Source organism: Lepisma saccharinum, chromosome 8 (assembly GCF_977018435.1).
Source record: "Lepisma saccharinum chromosome 8, izLepSacc3.1, whole genome shotgun sequence".
Classification (NCBI taxonomy): Eukaryota; Metazoa; Arthropoda; class Insecta; order Zygentoma; family Lepismatidae; genus Lepisma; species Lepisma saccharinum.
The window spans coordinates 50,178,876-50,200,447 of NC_139236.1; the positions used below are offsets into that span (position 1 = coordinate 50,178,876).

The 21,572-nt window shown below is 38.7% G+C and overlaps 1 protein-coding gene and 1 non-coding gene across 7 annotated transcripts in view; one reads left to right on the top strand and one right to left on the bottom strand.

Annotated features, from left to right (window-relative positions):
• The window catches only part of raskol (Ras GTPase-activating protein raskol), a 648,601-nt gene that overhangs the window by 607,774 nt on the left and 19,255 nt on the right, over nt 1-21,572 (top strand). For all 6 annotated transcript variants that reach the window (XM_083126628.1, XM_083126626.1, XM_083126627.1 and 3 more), the window contains 6 exons: nt 14,021-14,115; nt 14,936-15,160; nt 15,591-15,692; nt 16,889-17,073; nt 19,986-20,155; nt 21,173-21,335. In XM_083126628.1, the coding sequence (XP_082982754.1) occupies nt 14,021-14,115; nt 14,936-15,160; nt 15,591-15,692; nt 16,889-17,073; nt 19,986-20,155; nt 21,173-21,335 (940 nt within the window). The remainder of the gene's footprint in view (nt 1-14,020; nt 14,116-14,935; nt 15,161-15,590; nt 15,693-16,888; nt 17,074-19,985; nt 20,156-21,172; nt 21,336-21,572) is intronic.
• TRNAT-GGU (transfer RNA threonine (anticodon GGU)) lies at nt 14,530-14,600 on the bottom strand. Its single transcript has one exon. It is a non-coding gene; the product is annotated as a tRNA-Thr (tRNA).

Here is a 21,572-nt window from a genome sequence, read left to right on the forward strand (position 1 = left end):
AAGCTGACTTGTATGGACACTGACTGCAGCCTCACAGTACATCCCTCCCAGTGGATGAAAACGTCGGTGGACATCACCAAACATGTGTGCGGCAATTTTTCAATGTCTGAAAAATCTTCTACATGGCAAAGACCAATAATGCGTTTTAGCACATGACTCTAAGATCTATTAATTCCGTAAAATGGCGCGAAAATGAGTGAAAACTGACACTTGTTCAGCATTACACATAACACCAGTGAATGCAGACGAGTGTTGGCCCTGCGTTGCTGCAATACAGGTCAAGAAATGCCTGTAAAGTGCCTCCTCACATCGCATGTAACGTACCTGCACGAAGGGGTGTCGGTGTGCATTTGGGATGTGCGAATCTACTTGCGTGACCAAAGAGGACCGATTGTACACTTCGGCCGGAATGAGGCTAAGCACAGCGTGGCGCACACAATCTGGGACATGTTCCTTTTCATCACAAACGCCCTACCCACGTGTGCTGGGTGATATATGCTCCGTCTCCATGTATGATCATGAACGTGTTCTAGGTCACATGATTAGCATATAATGGCGGTTTATAAATAGCGTGGCTCTCGCATTGTCCGACTGGCGCTTTTAACGGAAGAAAGAAATACAGTCAAAAAGGCCAACATGCAACTTGACTTGGAGGTTCGTACTGAGCGAGTGAAATTGCATTGCTTCTAAGAGCTCTACGCCAGCTGGGGGAAATGGTGGCTTCCAAACTTAATCTTTCGTTTTCTTTCTCTGCAAGGCAAGGCTCTTCTGTCTTTGTTCTCGAAGAAGCAAAGCAATGAAGTTCTCTGTTTTGCGGGGAAGAAAAAAAAAAGAAGAGGCAAAGGATGGGCGAATAGACCACAGAATAAAGGAAGGAAGACCTTCGTTACACTGTGCGTGTATCTTTGAGGGGAAGAGTGACAAATGAACTATATTTATAAAAAATAGTAGCTATTTGATCTACGTTGTAGTAACAGCATAACATGTTGTTTTTGGACGTCTTCCACGTGTCTTGCACTTATAAGTTTTAAACTTTTGTGTTGAGAGCATTGCCAGCCGCAATCACTTGTCTCGACATTCATAACGCAATGTCAACCTTATCTCGTGCAAGTGCAAAAAATCGCAATCTGTTTCGGTGTTAGCCATCACTTTAATTGGAATTGGTGACGTTTCTTTAGAGCCAAGTAAAGCGAGATCCATTGAAAACTACAAACCCTTCTTAGTGCTCTTCATGAATGTAAAAACTACATTTTTGCAGCACCCTTGCTGTATGGCTTTTCCCCAATACCGAAATAATATTTTACATTAAAAATGGTGAAATCTTCGATGCATAGCGACTGGAGTTACCGTTTCCTATATTATACGCAGAATAGACATAGATACAACAAAAACAATCTTCTATATGCATCTCGGGTTCGAGTCCTGGTTGTTCCTTTGACTTGTGACTTTGCATCCGTTACCAGGGGTCCGGGTTCGAATCCCTACCTGGGCATGGATGTTACTTGTGAGTGACCCTTCATCGATTTCGTAACATCATCATTCATTCTCATATTCGCGATTATCCAAAGGTGGCAGAAAAGTGAAGTAAATTAAAACATATCAATCAATCTTATTCAGCCTCATCGTCACGATTAACCTCAATAATTGAAGAAGCGGTGGAAAATATTGATAAGATGAAAGAGTTCTAGGTCAGAAAAACTAAGGTTAGCTGATACACCAAAGCTGTTATCAGCTACTGTACTCGACTGCAAAAAATGATAACCGAAAATTGTGACTTTTTAACGCCGGAATTCTGATTTTGAAACACGATTTCCAGTCGTGGCCTTGTAATAACAATGTTGGGAGTAGCTTTTTTTCTCTCGCGAACTTGTGCGCGCGCGCGCGCGCATATTGGGAGTGTCCGCAGAGAAGAGCATTTGTATGACAGGCGAGAAACTTTTGAAACTTGGCCGATCGCCATCTTTAGTCGTGGATGGGTTTCTGAAGAAGAATCCACGTTCCTCCACAGTAATACTTCCGGCTGTTGCAGTGACGTCAGCTGGGTGGGATTGCTCACCAGTCAAGATGTGCGGGGGCTAGGAGATTTATGCAAGGAGGCGGGAGCATTTTCAAGAAATTGTGTTCCCTGCTTGAAGAACAGTAGTATTAGAAGGGTATATAAATGTTCGGATTCAAGTGTTACCGATGGAAGGGCTTATGGTCTTTGTGAAGTGTGTGCTCCCTTTTATCCCCCTGCCTAGTAAGAATTATGTGGACAGGGCTGCCATTAGGGGTGTGAACGAGTGCCACCGCACAGGGTCTCGCTCTTTGAGGGACCTTACGCGCTTCCATTACATGTCCATGGAACATAAATTTGAATCAGGATCACAAAAGGTTGAATAGAGAGCAAAAGCTGTGTTTTTAAGAAGTCGGAAAGATGCTTTCGAGAAATGTCAACCACCTGAAAGTACAATTCAAAATTGGCCCCAAAATGAATTAAGCGAAAGGGTTAAATTTCAGGGCTCGATCCCGTTTCCATAGAGTACTAACATCATGTTATCTGCCAGAAAACAGCGGCAATAACGAATCTGTGGAGCATAGCCTTATACAAACGTGATAAAATGTTATTCGAGTGCTCGTAACATGCGTCAACTGGCAAAAAAAAACGAAGAAAGATGTTATGTTAAACAATATGCAATAATTACGAATCACCATGTTGCTTTATGCGTTTGATTTTTACGAAATTCAGTTTTCAAAATACAGTAGAGCGTCGATTATCCGAACGTCGGTCAACCGAACGACCGCTTAACCGAACTGTGTACTCGCTCACTTTCAGATATCTGTAATGAAAAAAGTACGTGACTTAGCTGCTCGTAAGCGTGTAGGCTTACTTAGACAGACCAAAATAAAGGATTTTTTTAAACGTTAATTTTGTGTACTGTGTGTATTGTTCATGCAAAATGCGTATGTAATATGTACATATTTTTGTTTAATAAACTGTACCACATACTATATATGCCTACTAAAGTTGCCTTTGCACGTTACTTTGTAATACATACTTAAAGAGATGCCTGTTTTTATGAATAAATTTACTGTACAGTACTTCTTTTTGGCAAATAAACATGTACAGTTCGATTATCCGAACAAACCAGTTTTCCGAACACCCATGTCCCCCAATTACTTCGGATAATCGACGCTCTACTGTATAAGGGCCTCGCGTTTCATAACGGCAACCCTTTCTGGTAATCAGATGTGAAAAAGAATTGGTAAATAAATTGGATTAAGATCACATTCATATTGCAAGGTACTGCTGAAAGTAGTGTTTGAGGATTTTGTATAAAGTATGTAGCTATTGTGCAGTTTTCTGTGATTCGGTAAACTACATCACATGAGACAGTTTATTATTAGTCTAATTGAAAACATGCATTGGAACCACCCACGTTACTGACGAATTGACAGTTTTTCCGAAATTTTAAGAACTATTCCCGACTTATAAGGTCCACATGAAACCTTAATTGTCATTGCTTTCGAATTTGTCGTATTTAACCTATTTCAATGTGTTTTCAAAGGATTTTTATGTCTTCATGGGTACACAAACGCTGTTGGTTGTTTTATCGGATCCAAAGGGTTGTGCATTATATGTATGTAAGGGACCATTGAACTAGATTGATTTCTTTCCATGACGGTCTGACCCAATCACCAAAAAATATATAAGTTGGGCTGAAAGCCACGAAAACCGCAGGTCCACACACCAACTCCATCTATCATCGAAGTGATGAATGCTGTTTAGGGATGTGTACCCTTAAGGCGTGTCGATATGCAATCAGAACCAAAACACGCCGAGGAGAAGTGTACGAGTATCTGTATTTGGTAAATTCCTCGTTAACAAGACACAACCTGCAACTGACGTAATTTAGCAATACAAACCAGAGACCAGTGATGGCGGAAGCAGTCGTACGTAAACTCTCCAGTTATGCTGATAGATTGATATCCTTCACTCTGTTTGCAACGGAAAGTCAGCAGTAAAACAACGAGACAGTGCACTGAGAATTCTGCAAAGTTTAACTGTGGATTTCAAACCGGTATTCGTTGGAGGTGCTCTGGTCGAGTCACGTTTTCTGCACTTCATCCTTTTTGGATGTCACGATGGCCAAGAATTCCAACGTGCCTTTGGTTGAAACAAGTAAAAAAAAAGATGTAGGACACATACGTACTTAGAGGACAGCCTTTCTCCTCGGAACCGAATGTGGGAATGGAATTTCGTGCTCGTATGTTGAATTCCGCAGCAGGGAAAATCCAAGCAATGCGGGGTCGAGTTTAAGTGCGGAGTTGGCAGCTTGATTCAGTATTCCAGTTTACCACAATAATCCTTGTCTATTGCGAGTAAAAGTTCTCACAACTCCGTGGGAACAACGCCTTCGATTCCATCGTGCTGGGTGGTTGTGAAATTTGTAAAACAACATTGAAAGTGAATTTGAACCAGCACTTGCAGCTAGGCAACCACCCAAAAGAAATTGTTTACAATGCAATATCTCCAATTCCATAGACATTGGCAATGACTAGGATAACTTTGAGTGGATCCTATGGATAAAACTAAACACCTATTCATTTCTCAAGTTTTTTGCAGTACGTGCTTTATTTTCTATGAATAAAAACGCTAAGAAACCTCCTTGCGCATTCTCAGAAACCGAGCAGGTGCTTTAACCTCACACGTGCAAGCGTCTTATGTGTGTGTATAGATTACAAAAATATTGATAAATCTATGGGAAGTCGCCAGATTGGAAGAACCTATACAAGGGAGTATTTGATTCATATAAGAGTGGAATAATGTAAACTTCATGCCGCAACAGCCCTTTGAGGACCAGGGACTTGTTCATTTGTGGACGCGTGATCAGCCCATCTACTCCCATCGCCGCTGTTTTTGTATGGCTTTCAACACCGGAGCTCACCGGCAATAAAAATAGGACAACTATATCCTGAAATACTGCTTTCCCTGCAATGCGTCATGTGTGTTGCCTAACTGCGGCGATGAGCTGACTTCAATAGCAAGTTCTTCTATTGCCGGTGAATTAGGTAACGCACACAACGCATTGCAAGGAAGCCAGTATTTCAGGATATAGTTGTCACATTTTTATTGCCGGTGACTGTACATACAGTAGTGCCTTGCTTCGTCTTCATAATGAACAGGAAGGAGGTATTTCGGAAGTGCGTTATAATTTTCTACACATGAGGGTCCGAAATCATTGAAGATTGATGTGGGGGAAGGAAGATCTTAATCTACACACACACACACACACACTTATGCATATAATACATATTTATAATAATAAATATACAAGTAAATTCATATTTAAAATACACTATTTTTACTATTATTATTATTATTATTATTATTATTAAGTATATACTTTTTATTGTACAGTGTCTCTCAAAAGTTTTAGGACAACGACATTTTAAACTAGGCAACCCAATTTACACAAGGCTTTGGTGGGTTGCGTGTAGAGTTAGGCTCAATTTCAGGGTTGCCACATGCACAATAGATATTTATAAAATACGCGAAAGAAATAAAAACAAAGACGCGAGAGAAAACGAAAGGTGACAAAGGAGAGGAAAAAGAGATAGCGAAAGGAGAAGAGGAAAAGTAGAAGAGAGAAGAAAGAAAGGATAGACGAGGAGAGGAGATGTAGTGAGGAGACGAGAAGAGGAGAGTGGAGAGTAAAGTAAAGGAGAGATAAAGAGAAGAACGAAAAGAAGAGGAGAGTGGAGAGTAAAGTAAAGGAGAGAAAAAGAGAAGAACGAAAAGAAGAGGAGAAGAGTGCAGTGGAGTCGGAAATCTAAGACAGGAGAGGAGATACGAGGTGGAGATGAGTGGGATGGAGATAAGATGCGAGAAAAGTAGGGAAGGCGATATGAGATAAAAGCAGAGCGAGCAGAAGGAGGGGAGAGGAGTAGGAGAAGAGAAGAACAGAAGGGACTGAAGAGAAGAGGTAGTTGCAGAAAATATCGTCTCAGCGTCAAGAGTTGATGCATTGGTCAAATTATCAACATGAAACATTCAATAACATTTTGAGATGTATTAGATCGGTTCGAAATGCCTTTTGCCTTAGTTCAGAGCAAGATAAAATCTTCCATGTAAGATCTTTGATTTTACCTGCGATTATACCACTAAAAACTTGAATGTAATTTGAATAATTATAAGAATTATCCAATTTTTGTCCACTTCTCGGTTCGTTGAAATGGAGACTTTGCAATTTAATATTTCCCCTCCCCCCATCGTTAATTCCAAACTGAATCATTCTGTTTCACACGGCGTGGAAAATGAACACAATGGGATAGGTCTAAAACTTACGAAAATTTTCTGCCACCGGAAGGGTTTGAACCTACGACCATCAGATTGACAGTCCTGGACGGTAAACACTACCCTACAAACTTTCGCTCCTACAAGTAAGTAGAAGGAGCTGACCAATGTGAAATATAGATGCAACTCTCCTCCTACATGTAATGTGCAAAGAATACTTGTTTGTAACAAAGAAAACGAAGGTAGTACGACTCGGCGAAAACATTTAATGGAGAATTGCACATGATGAAAACTTTTCATTCGATATTTGCGGAAGTATCCTTGCATTGAACTCGTGTGGGAAAGGGGTAAAATTAGTATGTCCTGAATTGCCACAAATATAAATAGTTATTTCATTAATATTTGTCAATGTCTTTGAAGCAGTACACAATTATCGTTAGAGTATCATAATTCACGATCTTATACACGAAAATATCCCTTTTAATGTGTGTCAATTCATTTATTTGTTTATTTTTTATAAATTCCATATGCAGAACAATGTAGCCACTATACACTGCTATTACAAATAATGTTACCATGCTCTTGTTTATAATAAAAGGAGAATTAAAAAAAAAGAACTCGCATTTTCGCAACTACCAATATTCTCGTTTTTCTTCATCACTTCGAAAATTATTTCTCGAAGATATCTGCTATACTACAAGAAAGCAATTCAAAATTAAAGTAAAAGGTCAACTACATGTATATCCAACGACATTTACAATATTGGAGGGGCAGAATACTTAAAAATTGTTGTTCCAATCGAAGGTAAGGGTGTGGTGTAGTGGTTAGAGTTCTCGATTGGGCTGCCAGCGGTCCCAGGTTCGATCCTCCATACTAGGTGTTCTTTTTTTTTAATTCTCCTTTTATTATGAACAAGAGCATGGTAACATTATTTGTAATAGCAGTGTATAGTGGCGAGTTCAATGCAAGGATACTTCCGCAAATATCGAATGAAAAGTTTTCATCATGTGCAATTCTCCATTAAATGTTTTCGCCGAGTCGTACTACCTTCGTTTTCTTTGTTACAAACAAGTATTCTTTGCACATTACATGTAGGAGGAGAGTTGCATCTATATTTCACATTGGTCAGCTCCTTCTACTTACTTGTAGGAGCGAAAGTTTGTAGGGTAGTGTTTACCGTCCAGGACTGTCAATCTGATGGTCGTAGGTTCAAACCCTTCCGGTGGCAGAAAATTTTCGTAAGTTTTAGACCTATCCCATTGTGTTCATTTTCCACGCCGTGTGAAACAGAATGATTCAGTTTGGAATTAACAATGGGGGGAGGGGAAATATTAAATTGCAAAGTCTCCATTTCAACGAACCGAGAAGTGGACAAAAATTGGATAATTATTCAAATTACATTCATGTTTTTAGTGGTATAATCGCAGGTAAAATCAAAGATCTTACATGGAAGATTTTATCTTGCTCTGAACTAAGGCAAAAGGCATTTCGAACCGATCTAATACATCTCAAAATGTTATTGAATGTTTCATGTTGATAATTTGACTAATGCATCAACTCTTGACGCTGAGACGATATTTTCTGCAACTACCTCTTCTCTTCAGTCACTTCTGTTCTTCTTTTCTCCTTCTCCTCTCCCCTCCTTCTGCTCGCTCTGCTTTTATCTCATATCGCCTTCCCTACTTTTCTCGCATCTTATCTCCATCCCACTCATCTCCACCTCGTATCTCCTCTCCTGTCTTAGATTTCCGACTCCACTGCACTCTTCTCCTCTTCTTTTCATTCTTCTCTTTTTCTCTCCTTTACTTTACTCTCCACTCTCCTCTTCTTTTCGTTCTTCTCTTTATCTCTCCTTTACTTTACTCTCCACTCTCCTCTTCTCGTCTCCTCACTACATCTCCTCTCCTCGTCTATCCTTTCTTTCTTCTCTCTTCTACTTTTCCTCTTCTCCTTTCGCTATCTCTTTTTCCTCTCCTTTGTCACCTTTCGTTTTCTCTCGCGTCTTTGTTTTTATTTCTTTCGCGTATTTTATAAATATCTATTGTGCATGTGGCAACCCTGAAATTGAGCCTAACTCTACACGCAACCCACCAACGCCTTGTGTAAATTGGGTTGCCTAGTTTAAAATGTCGTTGTCCTAAAACTTTTGAGAGACACTGTACTATATATCAGATATTTAAAAAGTAGCAAACTAATTTCTTTTCTGATTGGTTAAGGATGTCAATAAATGACAAGATAGGTCAAATATTTTATTATGTTTTAAGTTTTTGTTTAGTTTTGCATTCTATTAGTATAAATCGATTAGATTTCATAGTCATTTTTGTCTTGCATTGATATTTTATCTTTATTATGAATATATTATATCAATATAACATTTGTTATTGGTGTAAGATCTGTAAATGGTCTCTTGAATGAGAGAGAGAGAGAGAGAGAGAGAGAGAGAGAGAGAGAGAGAGAGAGAGAGAGAGAGAGAGAACGAGAACGAGAACGAGATCGAGAACGTATGCTACACTCACAAACACATTACTTTGTGTGGGTTCTCGATACTACCCTTAGTAAAGTATATTTGAAGTAAAAAATAATTGGTCGCCTTTTGCTTTTATATGTATAAAAAAAACACTCCCCCTCGGAAACTTTTGGTGGGGGGATTTTTGAAGTCAAGATTGTTGGTGGGGAGAAATCCCCCTGCCCCCCCCAGGATTTCGCACCCTGCTACACATCTTCACAAAGTGTAATGTAAAATTTCAATTGTAAGCTTTGACAAGGAGGAGGGGGTGGGTTGTGAAAGTGACTCCCGAGGCCGAAACACGCCCGTTCAATAAGGCAGGTCTATTCTGTCCTGAAAGGAAGTGGAGAGTATGCTCATTTCTTGAGGACCTACTACGCTACCGATAGATCACGCTCTCATAAGCACATACTCATTTTTATTAATAAATCCCTACACAGCTCAAAGGTTGAGAAGAAGGAGTAGAAAACAATGTTAGTGTATAAAATATTATTTTGCAATACTTATGAACTCAAAGTATATTTTAATGTATCAACAAATACAGTAAGTATATTTTTTAATATGAATGAAATGTTTTTATTTTTCAACAAAATTGAACATCATTCAACCGAGCATTAGATACAAAACGTGAGTTATCAAACCTGAGCCTGTTTTCCACCACATATATCTAGACTACAGCGATAGCAAGCCACACGAAAATCCACGTGAATGCTCTAGGTTGAATTTTTCAACTTTTGGAATATCATAGCGGATTTTGGAAAGTGTCGCAGGCCAGAGGTCAAAAATGATTATTCAGAAGAACTTATAATAAATACCGTGTTCTGTTGTAAGTATTTGGAAGAACCCGAAAAGCAGAGGGAAGAATGGAGGAACGAGAGATTGACACCACTCTCGCCGTATGTCAACAGAAATTTTGATTCGCTGGAAGACTTCACGGTTCACGGTTCAGAGCATTCCAATATGTGAAAGGAATCAAACCACGTTCCTTCATTTCTGCTGTCGTAACTCGCTCTTCAACTCCACAGAAGTTGGTGAATTGAACTAACGTGTTCAGAACCAGATTTTCTTGACGTATCACGTATCCTTTGATGTTGGGATTCTGCAAGCGGCCGTTCATAGAGAGAAGCCTGGGATGCAGAAAATAAAGTGGACGCTGGTTCCAGCTGACAGTCCTGATAATGTAAAGAAATAAAATGATCCACTCTTTCAGATAAATTGAACTGCGTCGTTTCGGTGACTGAGCGTGTTAATTGCTGGACTGGTGATTTCGCCCCGGTGGAGGCAGTTCGAATCCCACTTTCAACTGTAGGTCCAGTCCCGATTAGCCTATTTGTGTATAAAGTGGACCAAAACTCCCCACTGAAATTCGTTATCTCGTCATCGATAGTACCAGTTTCGAGTCCTGTCCTGGGTATAGATTTCATCTAATCGTAATGCATCGTCACGAATAACCTCCATGACAGAGTGGCCAGCGCAAATTACTGCCAAGTCAGAGGCCCCAGCTTCGAACCCTGGTCAGCTATGAATGTATCATTATGTTCATCCCGTCAGTTCATATTCATCGTCGCGATTAACGGAAGAGGTAGGAAAGCAACGTAAAATAACCTAAATATACAGAACGAAAAAAATACAGAGATTACTTATTATATAAGCCCTTGGCACACATTTCTCGAAAATCATGCGTTAAGGAAAAGAGAGACAATTTCCCCTAGGTCCTTCTCTCTTCGGCAGCTGCCGATCACTGTTGCCAGCTTCGCTCTTTTGGAGCCAGATCTGGCTCTTTCGTGCACTCGTTTGGCTGTGAACTATGGCACCCGCCCCACTATGATGCCATCACTGGCTCCGACTTACATAGACAACTTCTGTCAGAAGTATACATTTTGCACGTGACGTGATATTGTTATATTGGCTACGTCGCCCTACCCCCTCTTACATCCCCAGCTACTTTTCTTTATAGCGCCTTGGCTGAGGTGAAGAGGACGTAATATTGTTATCCGGGTAATACTTTATACGACCATCTGTGGATTATTGAGATGGGTGATGCCTCCGGATCTAGACGGTGAAAACTATGCCATCACTTTAAAGTTAACGATAATAACAGCGCCCCCTCACCCACACCCCCACTCATTTGACACCTAAAATTACCCCAGGATGAACTTTATCCAGTTTCGTAAATCTAGATCCTTGAAAGTTTTTACTCAGTTTACGGTGAAATTTAGCTCTTTTATGTGCATCAGGTTTGGCAACACTGCCAAGATGGCCGATGGAGGCAAGGAGAGATACATTGGTCTTATGGAAGTATTATTTTATTTTTCTCTTGGGAATATCAAACTTCCGATGGCATAGAAAAATATATCAACGGAAAAAGGACAGACTAAAGTAGTAATTGACAGGCGGAAAAGTCGAAACTTCCATTTGATTAGCCGAAACTTTAAGTTGAAGTTGATTCCCCATAAGGAATATATGGGTTTCTGAAAATTCTTATTAATCATCTTTTTCAAACATCGTATCTAGCTTAATAATCAACTTTAAAAGACACTTTCACTTGCAGCATGTGGAGAAATGCATACTCTATTGAACACCAGCCTTTTTCGTCGGTAGCATTTCCCATTCGGATGATATTGAAATAAATGCACAACTGGTGCGAAATTGTCCTTCATCCCCTTAAACAGGCACGTTGGATATTGAGAACATTATAGTCGAACAACTTAGTTAAATACCTATTTGCAAGTGTTCGTACGGGGCGAAGACACAAAACGGCTGGGAATGGTGGAACGTTGATGATTCTGGACCTTCTTGATGGCGTAGTGGTAATGTCGACGCCTTGTAATTAAGGGGTCCCGGGTTCGATATCCGGTGGAGGCACACTTTAAACTGTATGTGCAGTCCCGATTAGCCTATACGTGCATAAAATTGACTGAAAAAACTCAAACGTTGATGATGCTATGACAAAATTCATTGTAGTTCTAGATATTGGGCGTTCATCACAACACGTAACGTCTCTCCATGTTGGCGGTGGCGATATCTCCACTCGCGTTTCTGTTCGAGTTGCAAAGGGTCACCTTCTAGGTGCTACGTCAGAAGCCTAGTTTCCTTCAAAGGAAACGTGTTGTAATCCAGGCGTCTGCAAGCGACGGTTGCGTGGTCACGAACCGTGAAACAATCGGCTCCACACTTTTTCGGATCAGAGATCCGTAAGATATCGCCAAGCTGTTAAAGTGGACATAAGGCCCCTCCTCTTACTGCCAGTTGTTGCACTGTTTGCTTTTTTACTCGTGATTACGTAACCACTTGAAGAATAAAAGACAGTGGCGGGAATAGTCACATTTCACACGATAAGCTGGATAGGTTTACCAGACAATAACCCGATTGTGGAAGCGGGTAAACAATGTTTGTGATTTTCTCATGCTTGCTTCAAGATAACAGGTCTTCAGGCTGCTGTACGCTGGGAATTCCAAAGGCCTACACAACACCGCAAGTTGTGTGACGTAAACATGTCCAATGCACTTAAAGTATTTACATTCACGAGAATAAAGTTCAGCGCAACATTTCTAGACATAAACTCCATGGATCAGATTGAATTTTACGAGCACTGTACTTTTATTCCCTTGCACAATTTCGAAAGTTGGTTGCTATAAAATCGATCGCTCCTCACATACGGCAGGTGTCGTGCGTATGTCTCACTTCGTGCATATGTAATGGACAAATAAAAGTTCCCTTCTTGCACGGCCAACTCGGCATTTACTTCACCAAGTTCGCTAGACGCGCTTGGTAATTGTCTACATGACGTCAGAAGCGAAAGTGCCGAATGTGCGTCCTTTTGCTCGCGTGACTATTTGATAATTAATCAGGCACGTGACTTAAGCTCTTTCCCCTTTTGCTATTATCACAGACGTACTATTGATTCGTATTCATTATTATACAGAAACAAATTTTACGTTCGAGGCCACAAAATTTCAGCCTGGCTATTGTGAAAGGTTATATCTCGAGCAATTCCTTGAACTAAAATGTTAATAAGGCTTAATCATGATCCGAGTACAGCAAGAATAGCGATCAAGATCAGGAGTGACGCTAGATTTTCGAGAGTGAGGAGCCCAACAGGGGACGCCCTTAATACTGTCCAAGTAACTTGAATTCGTGCCCTGAATTGATTTGAATCGTTAGTTAACATTTGTGCCACAGTTTCTTTACGTGAACTTCAAATTGGGTTCGCTACCGATTTCTGATGTAGAAACTATAAATTTAGTACTGCAACGAATTCTTACATAAGATGTTTGCTGCAGATCCGTCAGTATTTGCTGCCTCGATGGGGAAATAATTAGCACTACACCGCCGGAGTTACTTCCGGGGAAAGTATCGTGTTAACGTAATTGTGCACAGAGACGACGTAAAATTATTGTTGTCTTTGATTAGAGTTATTTTACTTCGCGTTTCTGTACTTTCGGCTAATTGCGAAGATGATGATTTGCTTTATTTTACTTCGCTTTTTGTTCCACTTTTGCCTAATTTGCGAAGCTGAGGATGACTGATGATGTGATGAAATTGATGAATGGACACTCACAAACATCCATGCCCAGGACCCCTGGCGTCGTAGCGCGATGTTCTAACCACTCCGCCACGGGGCCGGCAAGATGAGGATGAATGGTGCTAAGATGAAAGATGCGACAGTACAGATATGGACAGCACACAACACAAGGCCATGGGCCCAGATACCAGAGCCTCGTTAAATAAAAGCAGAAGTAGAAAAGTTCGAACATGAATGAATTTATGCGATACATTTAATTTCTTCAAAAGTCTCAACCCACCATAGATCCATCATACCAGACAGGAAGCAAATCAAAATTTCATTCGCCGATCCCGTGGCGGAGTGGTTAGCACATCGCGCTACGACGCCAGGCGTCCCGGGTTCGAATCCTAGCCTGGTCATGTTGAGTGTCCATTCATCAATTTCATCATCATCACTCATCCCCATCTCTGCAAATTAGCCAAAAGCTGCACAAGAAGTGCATGGATTAGGCAAAATACAGCGATCAAATCAAGCAATGAACTTGCAAGTAGTACAGATCAGAAAGTTAACATTAAAACTTTAAAACTATGTATCCTGAGTAGTATTTATTCCACACTTTAAGAACTACCATACTATGCAAATTTATATTTACTATTATACTTTTAAAATAATATGTCACAAACATTTTATGTTTGCCAGTAGCTAATTTATTTATTTTATTTACTTACAGAATTTCTTCTCAAAGAGGTCCTTTAGATCAAATCCTTTAAAAAGGACTAAAAGCGTCACAAAATTGGAGAGGAAGAGAGTGCTTGATGGTGATGGGTAAGTTATTTTTTTTTCTTTTTCTTCATAAATGCAGTTGGAATTTCTGGTGGAACTTTTTTGTATGTTTGGTGTGTTCCATATTAGTTCAATTATTTGCAGAAATAGAGAGTAGACATTAAAATTATATTTTAATAATATTCAGTAATGTTTCATGCTTTATTTTCCACATTTTTAAAACTAATTGCTCACGCACATGTGTGCATGGTAAGGAAGACAAATCTAATAGGATGGATACCAGTATAAAATACTGCTTTTATATTTTTTTGGTTTGACATTGAAAACCTCATAGAAACATGACCATATATTTTTGTAAGGGTGGGAGTGTGTGTGGGGTTAGTGCTTGATATAAATTTCAATAGTAGAAATAATACTGAAATATTGTTCTACGTAGAAATTTTCAGCGAAAAATGCAGGCTCGACCAGGACTCAAACCCAGGTCTCTGGCATACCATGCCATTGCTCTACCACTGAGCTACCGAGCCAGCCTGGCCTCGCCTTTCGCTGTCGCTGTTTTACCTGCGTGGAATCATCTCTGCCAGTGCTACCACAACGGGAGCTACGTAGTACATCTCCTATATGTCCCTAATCTTCGATGAAATATTGTTATATCCTTGGGGAAACATTTTACTCATACACCAGATGAATATCCGGTACAATTGTTATTTTTCACATTTCATGTGTTGGCTTTTTGTAAATATTTCGCATAGCCAACATGTTCTCTCTCTAACAAACAACTAAATTGTACAAAAAAGGAGATGTGCCTCATTGGTGACACTGCATGGGAGTGAATAAGTGTGATTTTTCTTCCATTCAACAGTGTCATACCTCCAAGGCTTAGAACATCTCGCTCACATGAGTCACTCCTGTCCAACCAAAGTATGATGCAGACCTTGGACTTGGGTGCAGGGCCCGGAAGTGTGGAAATCAAGCCTCTGCACCCCTCTGTCTTAGGCCGGGACCATTGCTTCCAGGTGACTCTGCCAGCTGGTACTCGTTACTTCTCATGTCGCACTGCCGAGGAGCGAGACAAGTGGATTCAGAGGTAAATGTTTAAAGTTGTTTACACTATATTGTCTAGAAAAATACCTAAAATGTAAATGAATAGTGTCAAACGTAGATTCAGTATTTACATTGTCTCTGTTACCGGTGCATTTCTGGAACCTAATTGACTTTTCACATTAAGTATGCAATGGAACTTCAACAAAATTAGCCTTTATCAGTAACAAGTGAAGTGGAGTATCTATCTTGCAAGTGGAATTGGAAGACTCAGTAAATCAGAGTTTGTGTTGAAGAAAATAGGATATTTAATATAGCTATCAAGCATATACACAAAATGTGACTTGTTACAATTGCTCTGAAATGAAATGAAAAGTTTACATATTGTCCAGTATAAAGCAGGGGAGTTTTCCTGGTTGCAGTATGTGTGTATATTACTTCCAAGAACTTCACACATTCTCATTTCCTTTTCACAGCATCAGGAAAACTGTACAGCCTGACCATGAACATGTACGAAGAACTGACAACTCGCTGAAGATCTGGATTCTGGAGACAAAAGGGGTAGCAAACAAGAAAAGGTAAAGCTAGCGAAATACAAATGTTTATAGTTCATATATTTTTTGTGTAAAATTTAAAGTACTTTTTCTGTTGCATTGAAAACTTGACTGCATAATTATTTTACACTGCTTTATTGCTTTTGGATTTTAGTGTTACAAATGAAGTGCCAGTAAGAAGTTCCAAATAAAAATTATTGTATGTGATTAGCTTTCATCTAGTTCACAAGTTGTAAGTGTGGAAAGTTGGCCTACATGATAAATTTAAGCTAATATTTCCACTTCATGTATAGTTTCAATAAGATGCACAATAAACAATTAGTTTGTTGATTAATTAGTGTTTATTTTATATATACGCACTGCAAGAATAATTCATAGTAGATCATGGGCACTCTTCATTCCATTCCATTGATTATTTGGTTATTACAACTCAGAAGTGCCCGTGATTATACATGTGTTCATTTGAAACATTGTAATTTTCAGAAGGTATGGTAGAGTGATTTACAATGTTCATGAACTGTCTTAATAATAAAATGGAAAATTAGTGGGAGTGGTCCTTTTTACCAAATAATTTGTTAACCACGAAGTTATAAAGACAAACCTAGTTATTTTAATTACATTGTTAAGTACGAATGGAAATATGTAAATGCACTGTAAAATAATTAAGTAAACAAAGCAAGAATGTAGTACACTTGTCAGTCATTATTTTATGTAAGTCTTGCTCACGAAAATTACTTCAAAGTAATGTATGCTGAAAATTTGACGTGGTTTATAGAAATAAGACACTAATGCAGGTATGCAAGCAACTTCAAATTTTGCTGCAATTTTTATGTACATGAAAAAAAGTTTGTTTGTCCAGCTGTAAACCAGATACCATGGGCCACTGCTTCAAAGAAGTATTTAAATGATAAATCTTGGTATTCCATTGCATTGAATTTAAGTTCTTCTGAATGTGTGCAATCAGGGTGGTATTTGAAAAGTTTCCGGATATTATATAAACTATTACAACCACAGGGGGCTCCTCTTCACCACCTTCAAATACCACTGTGTGCAATTAAAAATATTTTCTTACTTGAAATGAAAATTTACAGAAGAAATATTGAAAAATATATTAACTTGATAAGTACTTACACTCACATGATGTTAGTATTAGTTGTATTTTGACCATATTCACATGTAATTAAAGCAACAATACTAAAACTTATATTTTTTCATTGCAGGTACTTTTGTGAGCTTTGTCTAGATAAAACCCTTTATGCTCGAACATCAAGCAAACAGAAGGGTGAAATGTGCTTTTGGGGAGAACATTTCGACTTCCATAACTTACCAGTGGTCAACACCATTAACATCAATGTGTACAAGGAGGCTGAGAAGAAAAAGAAGAAAGAGAAGAATGTACTTGTTGGTAAGTTACACTGATTTTGATCGGATTGCAAGCACTTCAGAAGTCCTTGCCTCGTTTTAAGTTTCTAAACCCCTTCAACACACAAGACACTACAAATCTTGTGATGTTTTGCAACTTCATCTTCCATCTTATCCCATGCATGCTCAAAAGTCTCTTACCTTTGACATTTTTGTTGATTTATGTCCATCCATTCCTGCTGCTTATAGTGATTCCTTGATGTATGTTCTGCAAGGACATGTTGTTCGAGGATTTACAATGAAGAATATATCAAATATTTTGTTGTATTGGCAACAGAATCATAAAAGCTGGATTTCTCTCTATACACCATACATCCAAAAACTACTGAAATAAAAGTTATGCAAATACAGAGTTCTCAGTTTTCAGATTATAAGGAAATACTTTCCGTGGCTTTTCCTACTTAAATTTCCACCTTATCTTTGAAATGGTTGATTCTCCACATTTTGATGCTTTCTGAACTACACTAATTTCGGCAAAATGGCAATGCATGTTTCTGGGTCCACTTGTAATTATTAGGCTCAGTCAATAAATAACGAGGCAGAGGATATTGGACCAAATCTATGTTAGTTAGAAATGGGTCGACGGGTCCAAAATGGAGTTACAGGTGTGACGAAACTGATTCACGCACGTTTTCCTACTAGATGGTGTTACGTGTCTGGCAAGGTATATGCAAAGGCTGCTAACTGAGCAGTGCCCACGTCCAGTCATTCAGTGTTTTCCCTCCCCCCAAAAGTTCAAGACCCTGCACACTAGTGCCGGCAAGGACATGCTTTCGTTCTTCTTCGATCGCAAGGGACTGCTCCTCGTCGACTTCCTGGAGCATGGAGCCACTGCCAATGCCCAGCAGTATTGTGAAACGTTAATGAAGCTCAGGAAGACAATCAAATTGAAACTCCCGGTCACCTTTCTCGTGGTGTCATCCTATTGTACGACAACGCTAAACCACACACAGCCAACGCAACAATGGAATGTCTGAAAAAATTAAAGTGGGAAGTCCTGAGCCACCCCCTCCTCCCTCCCCTATAGACCAGATCTGTCCCCGTGTGACTTCCACCACATCTTCGGTGAGCTCAAAAAAGCAGTGCGGACAATGGTTTAAATCAGACGATGACATCAAGGAGTATGTGCGCAATTGGTTCCAACAGCAGTCAAAGGAGTTCTACAAGCATGACATTTTGTGACTGGTGTCACAATGGGATAAATGCCTAAACAGTGGACAATACTTCTGAGGTTCGTTACTTAAGTACTGTGAAATATCATCTGCCTCGTTATTTATTCACTGAGCCTCATTTATCATGTAATAATTATGTGTATTTCAAATATATACACATTCGGATTCCTTCTTGAATCAATACTTTGATGTTTCAGCAATTTAATGTTTTGCTAGTCACAAAATTGTCATTATTAAAAAAAATAATGTTGCTTTTTTATTTTTTAAATGAATATTTTTAATGGTGTTTTCAAGTTCTAAAATATTCTGGAGAATCTTTGTGTGGTTTTCTCTGCTGTGAATTGGAGAGAGACTTGTGCTAAGATTTGGGTGACATTTTACATAAAAAAAATTGTAACAAGATGTCATGAAAATCACAGAAAATTCATCTTGAGGGTTTAGAAGACTATCTACGTGAATTTGATCACTAGGAACTGGGAATATTTGTGCATATTTTTAAGATTAAAGATTTTTTTTTAAAATAGAGTTGTTTTTGACCCTGCTGCAAAAGATTTGGCAAATTGTATAATCATAATGAAAAATTATAAATGTTGGAACATTTTTATACAATTCTATTAGAGTGTTGTTCTTGAATGTTTTTATTTTATGTTGCTTTTCTGCCTCTTTTAGGTCAATTGCGATTATGAGGATGAATCATGATTACATGCAATTGATCAAGTGCTCGAAGTAAAGGTGGATGTGGTGGTATCCCCCCAGTTAGGAATATTTATGTAAAGCACCCCCCCTACCCCACCATCCCATTGTTCCCATGTTTAAACTAGAGATGGTCACAAAACCCAGATAATCAATATCCATATTTCAAATTATTCAATATCCATTTCAGATGCAACAGATAATCTGGATATCCGAATATTTGGACAATTTGGCTATCTGGATAATCCAAACATCTGTATAATTCAGATATCCAGATAGTATGGATCCAGATAATCCAAATGTCCAGAAAATTCAGTTATCTGGTTAGAACAGATTTGATGAAGGATTTGTAGAAAATCCGTACAGTGAAATATGAAAATGATGAATACAAGAATATGTGGATAGCCCGTTAAAGTCGATATACCATAAAACTGTCTGTATAATGCACACATTCAGATATCCAGACAATTCAGATATCAGAATATCTGATATATGAAATTCAGATAACATTTTATCCGGATTTGGCCATCCCTAGTTTAAACATGATGCTATCTTCAGGGTGCTCCTAAGGGTCAAGCAAACATCCTCCTGTAACAATTTCCACTTCAAGTACAGGTTCTAGTTCTCCAAAAATATCTACATTTAACTAACAAAATGTTACCTAAACCATCTCCAATGGATGCAGATGAACCCAATCCAACCTAACCCTTTTGGCTAAGATCAAAGTGTAGTATATATCTCCCCTCTAGAATCGGAAACTGTCTATGGTGAGATTGTGAGTAGACGATTCAGTTTACTTTGCCATTGAGTGAGTTGGTAGGGTATTATTTGCAGCTATGAAGTGCATTCCTGTCATGCAAAAAAGGTTGTAATTTATATTCTCCAGTTTGTCCCATTCAAATTGAAATTATTTATTTATTTTCACTTCCCTTAAAAAACATTCCCAAGTGTGCTTATGTGCATGACAGATGGGATATGTGTAGTTTGGAACAAAGAATTAATGGCACATTTTCATATTTTCTTCCTACAGGAACAGTGAGCATCCCGGTGCACACAGTGACATCACGGTATCTCATTGAAAAATGGTACCCAGTGATATCAGAGAAGCATTCAAACAAAGATCCACCAGCTCTCAGGGTGAAATGCAGGTTTCAGTCAGTGGATATTCTACCTCTTGAAATTTACCAGGAATTTTTGGAGGTGAGTTGCACCACAAAAGAGATACTTTGAGTGTAGGTACAAGAAAAGGCAGAAATGTTACGTGTGGAAATTCCCTTTTAGTTACAATCATTACAGGGCACAATGGATGCACTGAAGTTTTGGTTGGTGCTTTGCATTAAATCAAATCACACATAAGAAAATATGGTTCCACAAACAATACTACGGAAGAATGCATATTTAAATTATCTTAACAAAACAATAAGTAAAAAACATGAAATTATGTTTATAGTATATGTATATGTTTTAATATCAAAATATGCATCTTGTTGTAAACATTGGTTACCTTTTAGGCAGTGACAAGAAAGACATGGGTTTCACACTGAAGCGACATGTGACATGGGTGCCTCCAGTGTTTAGCAAAACATGCAGGATCACCAGACCGAGGGACCACAATGCACGATATCGAGAAAAACCACCATCTGAGCGACAAAAGCAATAAAGCACCATATGCAGTTGTCATGTCACTCAACATGAAAGATTCCATTTATTTTCTGATGGTTGATTTCCAAGTGACACATGACACTTGTTGCTTCAGTGTGAATGCTTCTTTCATTATTTTTTTCTAGATTGCTTTGATAAGATGTTTTACAGGCTCTGCCAGTTATAATCTCATATGATAAATTAATATAGATTGCATTGGTATTGAATCGTGTTAGGTTCGGTTGAAAATGCTGTAGAAGTTTCAGGTTACATAAATATAAAACTAAAACTTACTGCATGGTGCAACACTCCCAAGGGGCAGGTCCTGCAAAGTGGCTTTTTATCATTGGATGACACGTGTCAAGACCCATCACCACTGAAGTTTCAGTACTGACTCAGATAACCAAGTAACATGCACTGGACATATGCTCCAACATACAAAATAATCAGGTTGGCAGATCATGAAGCAGGACATGTGTGATGACATATTTACTGAACTTCAGAAATACAATTTCTTCTGTTAATAACTGAATGGGATTTACTTGTACATTATTCTGCATTTTGCTTTCATTTCAGTATTTAAAGAATGAGTACAAGCTGCTGTGTGATTTACTGGAACCAGTTGTTGGAGTTAAAGCCAAAGAGGACATAGCTACTGCAATGGTGAATATTATGCAACGAGAGGGCTATGCCAAGGACTTCTTAGCTGATATTGTAATGATGGACATTGACAGAATAGGTAAGGAGTTCTCATCTCATAGGATAATTATTATAGTATTGATACTAGTTTCAAGTTTAATGTATTTGGTAAATTTCTCGTATCGGACAAACGGATTTCTTCAAATTTACAGGAGAAATTACTTACCGAATGCAGTTTCTTTATACTTCTGGAAGTTCGGGGAAGTGTTTTCTCGCATCGTTCATTGAATTTTGCTGGTAAATCATCTATTTTTTCGATATAAATGTGTGACCGATG